Source organism: Triplophysa dalaica, chromosome 23 (assembly GCF_015846415.1).
Source record: "Triplophysa dalaica isolate WHDGS20190420 chromosome 23, ASM1584641v1, whole genome shotgun sequence".
Classification (NCBI taxonomy): domain Eukaryota; kingdom Metazoa; phylum Chordata; class Actinopteri; order Cypriniformes; family Nemacheilidae; genus Triplophysa; species Triplophysa dalaica.
Window position 1 is genome coordinate 9,566,936 of NC_079564.1, and position 12,713 is coordinate 9,579,648.

The 12,713-nt window shown below is 38.0% G+C and overlaps 1 protein-coding gene across 3 annotated transcripts in view; it reads right to left on the minus strand.

Moving 5' to 3' along the window:
• asap1b (ArfGAP with SH3 domain, ankyrin repeat and PH domain 1b) overlaps positions 1–12,713 on the minus strand; it is a 58,050-nt gene that overhangs the window by 45,065 nt on the left and 272 nt on the right. For all 3 annotated transcript variants that reach the window (XM_056738125.1, XM_056738123.1, XM_056738124.1), the window contains exons 2-3: positions 12,533–12,603; positions 11,223–11,349 (exon numbers count right to left, since the gene is read on the minus strand). In XM_056738125.1, coding sequence (XP_056594103.1) covers positions 11,223–11,349; positions 12,533–12,588 — 183 coding nt within the window. In that variant the 5' untranslated portion in view covers positions 12,589–12,603. The remainder of the gene's footprint in view (positions 1–11,222; positions 11,350–12,532; positions 12,604–12,713) is intronic.

Here is a 12,713-nt window from a genome sequence, read left to right on the forward strand (position 1 = left end):
CTATGGAGTTTTCTATGGAGAGCAGCAGGTGCTTATTCAATGCTGCAGGCTGTGGTGCACCGAGTGTGGAAAACGAAGAAACCGGTCGCACCTCTCTGTGCTACGAGCCACGGGAGTAAGGCGCTCTTACGAGGAAAGATCGCAGCCTCTAGTGTCCGTCGCTTGAGCGAATATAACAAAAATGCAACCATTTTAGTCGCAGTCTGGAGCGCTGAATGTTATTTCAAAATTGTAAAAATCCTATATCTTATATTAGATATTGTTTGTTTGGCCTCTTCCTAGTCTGTGGAAATTGATTTTCTGGTGATATTGCCATCTTAGATGTTTTTATGTTCTCTATTCTGGAAAACTGCTCTCAAATCAACAGTACAATGCGGAAGAGCCCCGGCCGATGCAGTGAAGGTGCTGGAGACTCAAGTGGGCCTTTTCCAGCCCTCAGGTTACAGCATTAAATATTCACTCTGTACCTCTGCATAATTTACCGTGCCAAAACAGAAGAATGACTCTGCTAATAGACAGCTGTCCTCAGAAAGAGCGAGAGATAAAGAGAAAGCGATGCGAGAGAGGCTGTGTTCATAAGTGCTGTCAGGAGGATGTCTCATAAAAGTGCTGAAGTGAAGTTTTGCTAGTTTGGGAGATATGGGTATCAAAACAGCTCAGCTGATGAGATAAGTGTGTGTGTGAACCCATAGATTTGTTCATGGTTTATAGAGATCTAAGCATTTCACATAAATTGTCCATGTTTGCATCTACTGAATCTGTTTATGTATGAATCGTCAAAAGAATGTCTTAAAACACTGCTGAGTTTACCTGGATGCACAGTATTTTTACCCATAAGGCATCTACAGGTCACCGAAACTGATGAGCCTCTAAATGCTCTGTAAAACATTTTCCTATATTTTCCATTTTACAGGTTCAGCTCCACAATTCCACATAAAAGCTGGAAATCTGCCTGGTCTTTACAGGGTCAGGGGCCATAAATTAAAGCCGTAATACTCAAACATCTGGTGGCTTCATACAGAGCTAGCATTACACTACACACAGCAATAATGGCCCCACAAGAATACATTTCATTTCCCATTGCGATGGGAATTAATTCTTTAAATGGGCTAAGTCCCGAAGGGGCAGCTTATTGTTTGAGACCGAAACACGTTACGCCTTGCCGGAGCTTTTCTTACAAGCAGAAAGAGCGTGTCATGTGATCTCCTTCCTCAAAGCTCAAAATCCAGGGCACCTAGTCACCGCTTCGTGCGCATGGTGGCCTCCTGAATTCAACAGATGGTTTTCGTTTAGCTGTGGCCCGCAGAGAGAGGAGGCAGCCAGCCAGAGAGGTGATTCATAAAGCGGACTTTTCCTTGTTACGCCAAAAAGGCAGAAGATGAGCAGCCCGGGATCCAGATAAACTAAGCCAATGTTTTAAGAGAGGGCAATGCGACAACGTCATTGAAAAGTGAACCGTTCAAGTAATGATAATGTGTAATGTTCAGGCTATGAGAGGAGAAGGCACCTCTGTTGATGCGAATATGACATCAATGAAGAAGCATGCATGCACTGAACAACATCAGGTTCAAAACACAAAACAGCATAAACTACTGAAATAAAAATTTGGTGGGAATGATAAAATGAAGGAATTGTTATTTTTGAACTACAAGGTAAACTTCACTGTGCTCTGAGCTCTTTTGCAGCACAATTTTTCAAGAGCATACATTTTTCCCAGAGATCTCTGGTTTTACATTTCTTCTAACAATGTGTCCAAAACAACAATGGAAAATACTTTTTTTATTAAGCTGCCAAGTATATGGTACAAGCTGGCACTATAATACAGCACATTCAGTTGCTATTGAAATAGCATGTTACCTGATCTTTAATTTTTTCTAAATTAGCTGTGTAATTCTACATCGTCATAATTTGTGTCACAATTTAAGCCAAATGAATTGACTGAAATGTTATGTCTACTGAGTATATGCCCTATTATCTGCTTCAAAAGCTAGTTTCCTCGCTGTTTACAGCCTACATGGGCAGCTGCTTTCTTAGGGAGTATCCCTAATATATGATAAAACTGTTAATATAATGATAAAACTTTTAATATAATGATAAAACTGTCAAGCACGAAATAGGGCCCCCTTAGGAATTGATGATGCTCAAAGAATAAAATATGGAACAAAATTAAGGGAAGTTCACCCAAAAATGAAAATTATTTTATAATTCATTCTTGTTATTCCAAAATGTTATGATTTTATTACAACAGCAGAACACAAAAAAAGATATTTTGAAGAATGTTGGTAACCAAACATTGGCCCCCTTATAATTCCATTGTATGAACACAAAACCAGTGAGAAATTTCTCAAAATATTTTCTTTTGTGTTCCACAGAATGAAGAGCCAAACAGATTTTGAACAACATGACAGATTTTTTACTTTCGGGTAAACTATCACTTTCAGCTTGACGCAGTGCAATTCATGTCTGCACTCTCCACGAACGATTTGGAAATACTGTAGGTTCCTTAGAAACAGAGCAATATTAAGGGCTGTGGCGATAAACGATATCATATAATTGAATCACGATAACATTTAGGTTGATAATGATATTAAGTTCTAGACTCGATATGGATTAATCTTACAGCAGAAATAAACGTGACAACAGCCGGTCAGCATGCAGCGGGAACTTATCTGCTAACGCGAGCTGATGAACTTAAAATGAAACATAAGCCAAAGGGAACCAGTGCTGTGCTTCTCTGAATATAGAAGTGATTAAAAGAGTAAGATTGTACAATAAAAGATAGAATCATTTATGCAACATGCTTGCATTATTGAAGGAAATGTTTATGCTAGATGTCTTTTTGATATTTATTGGGGTTCACTAAATGCATTGAATATCAACACTCGAGCAAGACATTTGTAGCGTAAAACAAACCTTTGTGATAGAGAACACAGGATGCAGGATTAAGCTGAACTGCTAAATAGTATTTTGATTACCTTAATAAACCTAGAGTGAGCATCTAGCACTAGTAAAATACAAGTATCGGATCGGGACTCGGATAAGCAGATACTTAAAATTAAATGACTCTGATCAGAGGCACAAAAAATGTGATCTGGACATCCCTAGAGCCAATAGTGTTCGAGTGTGAGCAGTGTTGGAGCGTTTTTATTGGTTGAATGTACTTTACTGAATGAGTCAAATGAGATTGAAATAACTGGCACAAGCCATTCATGGTCATTGTCAAATATCCTCTGTGCTAGTAATAGTGTATGTGGGCAATTCCGTGAAAATGTCAAACATACCACAAAAAAATATGTTTTTACTAGCGGTTTTTACTATGGTAACAGCACAGATTTTAACATTTGGTGGTTCAAATACCCATCTGAGATCTCTCTTCAAATTTGTTAAGCATTTGTTTTATTTTTAGTGCATGATTTTTCATAGTCAGGTAAGTGCCATTTTCAGGATTGTCACATTCATAACGCTACATATTCCTCATAAATGGAAACATGAAAATTAATATAAAGTATCTATTTTATGTTCTATAAAGGGGCATCCCTTCTCCATTCATTGGGTAAGATTGCTTTAGGATTGTGCATTTTATTTTATAGAAATCCTACAAAGTTTATCGTCTCCCAAAAACAAATCCTTTTTTTGTCACATGTTTATTTCCCTTTTTTTAAATATCATTTTTTTTCATAGACTGACATTTTTTAATGTTAGGCTCTATTAACAAGGGTTTAGTAAAATATAAACAGATGGTTCAAAATAATCGTAACAAATTCATTCTCTGAGCATTTTTATTTCACATCCATAACGCTGGAATTGGCCATTTATAATTAGGTAATATTAATTACTTGGTTTAATTAAATTCTAATTGTTTGGAAAGTTAACCTTTCTTAATGTTTTTAATCAATAAATTGTATTTTAAAATATAATTAATGAACCCTTTTTCTTTCGGTTTCAGTTATTGTTGGGATACTATCAAAGCAGGCAACATTAACAAGTTATATTTAAAAAAATTCTTCATCACCAATGCAAATGTGATTTCCATTCACTGTTATCGGACTCTCCACAGACATGATGGACTAGCCAACACTTTTCTGTTAAATTTTGGATTAGCTACAGATGTGTTGATGTCTGCCAACACAACAGATGTCACTGGGTTAAATGTAAGTTTGGATTTATCCCATGTGAACAGTTTTCCACTCTTCTTCCACTCACCCAGACAGGAGAAACCAGGTCATGTTTAAATTTCAGGAAACAAAGACAAAACATCACGAGGAACGAGAAGCTAAGAAAGAATAGCATGAACTGACACAGAATGTGATGCTCTCTTTGGCTCACACTGTACATAACCCTGAATTTGTTTTTAAATCTGACTGTCTACACTGTTGGTTTGTCAAGATGAAAGTGAAGTCAACACAATATTACAGGTGCTACTGTAATAATTTAAGTATAAACTTAGAAGCAACTACAACCTTGACTGAAATATGTTAAAAATGTGTAGTTCAGTATTACATGGTCAATAAAGAAATTTTTTTTTACAAACAACTACAAGAACTACAATTTAAAGTGCCATTTTAAGAACACAGGACTCAACAATAAGGTTGACCCATTGTGAGAGTTGACAGAACAATATCTTGACCTTTTGGGCCAGTTCTGTGCTGTCAATGAAATTTTTTCATTCGCTGATCTTTCTTTCTTATAGGGTGTGTTCACATTTGGCATGTTTGGTTCGATTAAAACAAACTCCGCTGCGGAATGTGAACTATGAAGGCAACGTGGACCATCTAAATGAACCAAAAACAAGAAGCAGCAACAAGTAGGGATTTTGGAATATAAATCAAATGTTTACTAGTTCTGCATTTCTGCATGTAATGGAGGAAATTCTGGCACTGTTTTGACTGCGTTAAACACTTTAAGAGGTCTTCAAGTTATTGGCTTGGTAAAAATGTCACCATATGCGCAGAAATAAATTTGTAACACTTTACAATACGGCGCAATTAGTTAACATTAGCAAAAGCATTAGCGAACATTAGCTAACAATAAACAATATAGTTTTTCAGCATTTATTAATCCTTGTAAATGTTAGTTCATGTCAATACAGTTATTCATGTTAGTTCATGATGCATTAACTAATGTTTACAGTGAAGACGTTTGATTTTCATAAAGTATTAGTAAATGCTGATATTAACATGAATCAATATTAATAAATGCTGTAGTAGTATTGCTCATTGTTAGTTCATGTCAGCCAATGCATTAACTAATTCTTAACTATTAGAACCTTATTGTAAAGTGTTAGCAATACATTAAGCTAGAGATGCACTGATACTAAATTTCTCCACCGCTGCCAATAATTCAGACTGGTATCTGTGAATGTTTTTTATTCATATAACGACCATTAATAATGAACATCAAACTAGTGATGTTTCTTAACATTTTCTAGATAGAGAACACAAATTCAATGCATTTTCTTGTCCTCTTTTAATTGACAGAATATATTGGCCTTGATCATCTGTTGTTTTTAAACTATCGGCCGATGGCGTGAAAATTTGCTTTTACATTTACATCCATTCATTTGGCAAACGCTTGTATCCAAAGTGACTTACATTGCATTATCCTATACATTTTGTTTCCAAGTATGTGCAATCCCCTGGGATCGAACCCACGACCTTGGAAAGTCCTACAGGAAAGTCTTTTATCAACCGATACGGATTACTTTATACTTTTGTTGTTAGGTTCGTCATTTAAGGTTTGCTGTTAAAATGTGAATGCTAAGCGAACCATAACAAAATGTATTTTTTTCTCTTTTGTTCCAGACAAAAATAACCAAGAGAACAGAACTACATAGTATAGAAAGAAAATCGATTGTACTGGGACCAATAGAAGAAAACAATGTTGAGCCCTACGATGGCGACAGAAATCTCTCTTAAAATTCTTTAACGCAACTGTTGTCTTTTGCTGCAACCCTCTGATACACGGCATTTAGAGACAAAGATAGCATGAGGCTGAGAGGACTTCCATAGTGCAGCACTGTCTGTGCCGATTAGCGTCCAGTCTCCCTATCTGCACCCATCCAACGTACAAGGTAAGAAGAATCACGTGACCTATCTGTCTGCGTGCATGCGTGTTTATCCAATAAACCCAGACAGACACTGACTTAATTGTGTGAGTCATTGTAAGTCTATCTGCTCTGGCTGAAACCATTAGGCCATTCGATATATAACACAACACCAGTGCTAAACTGTGTTTACGCTAGTATTCTGCTGAACATGCAGGCTTAATCTGGATGAGAAGCAGATCTCTGGCTGCCAGACCTCGCTTCCATCCTCCCCCACACTCACTCCATTTCTCTGAAATTCTCAGAAACAGACTTTGTGTAAGCGCAGATGCAATTGACCAACACATTAAGGCTTGCAGACCCATTGCAGATGCTTAATGTAGGTACTCAACGGAACGATTGAGTTGAATGAATTAAGTTTCTTATCCATTTTGCAGTTTGGGTGTTTGCCTTGTATAAATCTCATAACTAAATAAATCAGGCTGCAGACTTAGTGTGGCATGGTTCAACATTTTCTAAAACAAACAACAAGAAAACAAATGCATTGAATATTCATTTCTCGCCCCATTGCTGTGCCAATGGTGCCTAATGTTGCCAAACCCCAAACATACAGCTAATTCCCCTTACATCTACCAAGCTCTTTCAGTCCTTGTTGGTCTGCCCTCCCCGTTTTTGTGTTAGTGTTGATTTCTCTCTCTTGCCTGCAGTCACCTTGCTATGTCACCGACTTTGGCGGCTTCGAGTTATATAATAGAGCGAAGCTTCAGAACAAACTGGAAGCTTTCAGCACAACAACCCTTCATGCAGCTTTAACATCAGCGTGCAACATGTGGGGACACCACAAAACACAATATGCAACACTAGAAACACAACACATAACATTTGGGATTCCAAATGTACTGCAACGCTCAACACATGATTTCTCCCATAAACGCAATGGCAATGTACGCAAGACCATTAAAAATGAAAATCATGTATGTATTATTTATGTGTTATGTTGTTTTTTCCATGGATTGCAAGAGAACTGTTTTTTTCCAAAAACAATAGTTAGTGACCATGTTTTGAAGCTTATTAGTAGAGATGCACCGAAATGAAAGTGATTTGCAGAAGCGGAATTAAATTGGAAACACTTAGCCGAAGGCTGAATACCGAACATGGCTTTAGCCTATATTAGGCCTAAGACTGACTGCTAAAAGAATGCACTGTGGCCCTAAAACAAAACACTTAATTAAAAACATAACACTTAATTTTAAAAACATTAAAAAAATAACATCCATGCAAGCAAATCTGACAGACAACCATTTTAGTTCACGTCTCTCCGCCCACAAACGCTGACTGTCACTGTTCTCTCAGAAGGTGTACTCCTGGCCAATGCACAGAACATACTTTGACAAGTTGTTTAGTGCATGGAACTGTGTGCACTGTATGATGTCAAAGGATGTCGCGAACGGCGGGGGTACTGTCAGACCTCCCGCTCCAGTCTGAAGGACACAAGTTACCGACAGACCGGTAAAAATGCATTCATATAGAAATTTACTCCGGCGCGGAAAGTTCCGTGCTGTGTCTTTCTCTGACTCTTAAAAATGCTCCACACACTGCTGACATGTTTACTGCATTAATAATGCGCGAGGGCTCTGTCTCCTTCTATCTTCGCTGGTTGCTGCTTCATCGTATCACACGACACATCATGTTCTGTAAAATTTATTTGGCCATTTAACTTATTCGGCCAACACCAAACATGGCTTATTTGCTATTTTCAGCCAAATACTTTCGGTTGCCGAACATTCGGTGCATCCCTACTCATTAGATTTAGTCAATATAAAGTAAACCATCACAGATAAAACTATTTTACTTTATACAAACACTGTTTTACTACTGAACAGTGGAATAAGATATATTGGGCCTGACTGTGTTTGGACATAAAATTCTGGCTGCCCTTCAGGGACAGGGGATCATTTTCACACAATGTCATTGATTGTTTGGAGAGCAGACATGCTAAGTTGAAAACCACCTGCAATCGTTGGCATAAAAACAGTTCAACTCTTCAATGTAGCCCAGATGACATGACTAACCCAACTGGCAGCTTCGTCTATCTGGAATTTCCTCATCTCCAATGTCAACATTAAGGGCTTGGGATACAGGCTGAAACAATGAACGACTTGGACAATAATCTGGTGCATTTGCCTGTTGGATATTATTAAAGCATCTTATTACTCGGCTCATTTGAATGCTTGATTCTGATTGGCCAGTCGCAACGTTCCAAGGGTTGTTATTTTCAAATAATAAAACAACCGCTGGAAACTAATAACACCCTGTAACCCATAAACTGCTAATCATTTTGAGAGAGGCAGTTTAATATTACACAAAACATTTTTATAAATATATATTTTAATAACATATATGACATTAGATTTACAAATGATTAAACCAAATTGCCTGTTTGTGACGTTTGAACAAATGTAAAAAACAAGTTAAGGTAAAAATGAGATAAAAAAATATTTCCAATTCACATTTTATGTACAGTTGTTTTCTCATGTGGCAAGTAGCCGTGTAATAAGCGGGATAATGTACAAGCAGCTGGCTGTTATCGCAAAATAAGCCCCTTCAGTGAGATACAAGACCCTCCGCCTCGCATCGGGTCCTGATCATACTGTCAGGGTTATTTCTGCCATAACAATCGGCTGCCTTTCCATTATCCCTTACTTGTCAGACAGCACTCACTGCGTCAGTCATTTACAATTCATCATTCTGTTTTTTCTTTTACATCAGGGAAAGTTCAAAGAAACTATATACATCCACCCTAAGGCTCTCCAATGTTTGGAAAAATGTCCATCTTTAGCTTCCTTTAAATAGGGAAGTGGGGCTTGAACCGAGTGATATTTCATCACTTTGTGTTAAAACAATTGCAAGAACAGCTTCCTGTCTTGTAAATTTGAGCAGAAGTATGGTGCTCAATTCTGAGTAAAAGTAAGATACCCTGGTGCTTCTAGTGCTACACGTGGTAACAGATTTATCAACATATACAGTCAATATTTAGATGTTGCCAAGTCTGTATTATATATAGATTACAAATTCTGTATTATGTGTAGTTCAGAAGCCCAGGTAATAGGAAAAGTCCTCTGAACTTTTGCTAACCATTTCTAAAACCTCACCAATTGATAGCGCAACATTTTATGCACTGGACCTTTAAGGCAGGCATGAAAATAAATCCTAAGACAACTAAATTCAAGTGACATCATCAATAGGGTTGAGGAAAACAAAAGGTGTCATTAATAAGAAACAAAATTGAAAATTTTCTCGCTGGTAACTAAACAATATGCAAAGTGCAATGATGTTTTTTTTATGGCTGGCCGCAAAAACCACAGCAAGTCTCTGTGCCGATCTGCATTTAAAAGTGCCACATGTCAAATGCAAGGCAGAGTGCAACTTTTCTTTTTTACCTATGAACGTTCGGCAACCGAAAAAAGATAAATAAATTTGTGGAACATGACGTGTGATATGATCAAGCCGTCTTTATAGTTCAGTAACTTATGTACTTCAGACTGGAGTGGGCATGCCGCTCACGAGTATGTTCTGTGCATCCCACCCACGGGTGAACCTTCTCCTTCTGAGAGAACAGTAAAGCAAAAACCACCGTCTGTGACCTGATTTCGAACAAAATATGTTCCAAACGACAATTCGTTTCACCAGTTCACCGCAGCAAACCAAACAGACCTCTCTGCGAAAGTTTGCGTTGGCCGATAAACACCCCCGAGCCACCATTGGTCCATGGCCATTACGTAATAGTTGGGTGTGTTATGAAGCTGTGGGAAATAACGCGTAATTTTATTAAGTTGGGGTAAGGTGAAGGCTTTTGAATGTCACGTTGCAGAGATGGTACAGATGTACCATACCCCTTCTATCACGCTCACCACGTGCACAATGGCTATTTGCATACGTTATGTAAACCCCGCCTCCAGAAACAAAGGGGTATTGGATTGTTCGAAAACACTATACCGTCTCCGAACTTTGTTTTACCACAAAACATAGAACGAAAGAGCAGTTCGTCTGGACTTTCCCGAGCCCTTCACAATCATCTTTTGTGGGCGGAGTTTGGACGTGAACTGGAAATGTAGCCTATAATGATCCAACAGTTTTCGTATATTCATGTTTTTTGCTCATAATGTTGAATGACACTTTTGAATTATGTTTTAATACATTTTCGTCAGTCTGTCGTAGGTCTATTCAAGAGGTGATAGGGCTCGATTTTTTTTCAATTCAGCCTACTTGTTTTGTTCAATTTTATTTTAAGTCATATTGTATTATATTGAAAAGCAAAACAAAATATAAAAAGCACTTTTTGACCATTCACTTTATGCAATAGTGGTACATTTGGCTAAATAAATAGAAGACATACAAAAAGCCATGTTTGTTGTTCGGTATTCGGCCTTCGGCTAAGCGTTTCATTTTTATTCAGAATCGGCCAAGAACTTCCCTTTCGGTGCATCCCTATTTTCCCCAATAATTAACTCCAATCAAGCGTTTTATAAACCAGTTGTTGTGAATCTTAAAAACACTCATCCAAGATATCACTCTCCAAGCTGGGTCATACACCAGATGATTCATCCTTGGAATCAGAAGCCAGACCAGCTGGCTGAGCAAAACTGCAACCCACACTCCAGACTGTTGTTTCTCGCCTCTCAGATTACAGATATTGTAATGCAGCACAGAATTAATAAAATTGTATATATGACAAAGTATTCCTAAAGTATTCACATCACTGAGCCATGTAAACAGGTGCTACTTAAATCTAGCCATGTAAACAGATGCAACGTACCAACAAAAGTACCAAAGTGAACATGCAATGCACTAATGTAAATTACGCATTACTGCAACATAAACAGTTTTATTACAGTCATTCAAAGTACCAATGTAAACAATTGTAATGTACTAACGCACACAGTAAACAGGAGTACAATTCTAACGCTAATTACAATGTAAAGACAGAAAACTAAACAGATAAGTACATAAACAGATGAAACATAAACAGAAGCAATACTTAAACGTAAACAGGTGCAATAGACCCTACAGTGCACTAAGGTTGCAGATACGTTGTTTTAACGTTAAGTATCAATGTAGATGCTATACTAATGTAAACAGATACACTAAGTACAAATGTAAACAAATGGCAGTTTCTTACCTCCTCCAACACGCTGACTGTGTTCCTACAGCTCTGCAGTCGGGTGGTGAAACTGGACGTGGTGGGAGAGTTGTAATCCTCTGTTGCTTCCGACAGAAACTCCGACACCGCTATTTGATCCGGCATCCTAAAGCGTCGTTTCGTCCAGAGAATAGATACAAATGTTGGTTCGGGGGACCAAAAGCATTAAACGGAACGAGACAACTTCCGAGGCCGTGTTGAGACGTTGAGCTAACGGTTTGCCTGCAAGACTGCCTGCTGCACGCGCAAAACAAACTACTAGCACACGCACTGAACGATTACAGCTGTAAAAACGCGACCTGTTATTTTTGGGTCCAGGGGGATGGGACGGTACGGTACGGTACCTCAGAGTTTAGTTGAGTTGCACGCGCCGTGAAGTGATGCCCACATATTGTTCGTCGGCGTGATGTTTGCGTCCAACGCTGCGCGAGATATTATGCGGGTGTCTTCTGGGTGTTCCGGTGCATGGGTGTGCGCGCGTGCATGCGTTTGTCAAGCGCAAGATCGCTCTCTGAACTCAGATTGTGTGAAATGCGCAACGCGGAGTGTGACATCCGTGCACACGCACGATCTCGCTCGATCTCTGTTCTACATTCACCCACCCGTCCCTCTGCGCATGACACACAACCCACTCAGTTGACTCACACAGGCAACAGGCCAGTGGTTGGCATATCTTTTGAAAAAGTATTAGTTTCCGGCCAAACTATAGTCTTGTGGACGCGAGTCCAATTAATTTACCTACATGTGAAAAATAGCCTCTGTATTTAAATAAAAGGGAATTGTTTTGATGGCATAATAGGTGCTGTAAGAGATGAAATATATGATCAATATTATAACAGAATAAACGTGTTTATAAATAGAGCAAGATTCGTATAGTGAAGCTTGCTGATTAACAATCTTAAACATCTTGTGCTATTTTAAATGGTACTAATTTGTGAAAATGTTGATGTTTTCCTAAAAAAATGTAAATGTTGCTCATCTAACGATTGGTATTACTGTTCGTATATATGACATGTATAAATAGTACAAGTAGTTAACGTAATAAATCATTTTAGTTTAATAGCTGAGCCAATGCAGAGTTTACATGTCACAATGTAACAAGCGCGACTCCTAAAGGTCAAATGTAGAATTGCATGTAAAGTTTAATCGATACAATCGTAGTTTTGTTACTCGTCTCTCTGCTTGTATGAATCTCTTTTTTCCCTGTCTAACTGTGATATATTTATTGTGTTTGTACATACCTTTGCTAACCTCCTAACTTAAATGTGTATTAAAATAAAATGTCTTACCGGTTCCATATAGGTTCTTTCGAAGAGAAACTTAGGCGTGAGGATGATGATCTCATGACTTCGAGTTGTAGCTTTCATGGGATAAATATGGATTGCAACAGTTAACACGGTTAGCAGAATAAATAACAGAATAAATGAACTAAATCCGATTATATTTTCATTAATTGTTTAGCGTCCCTTT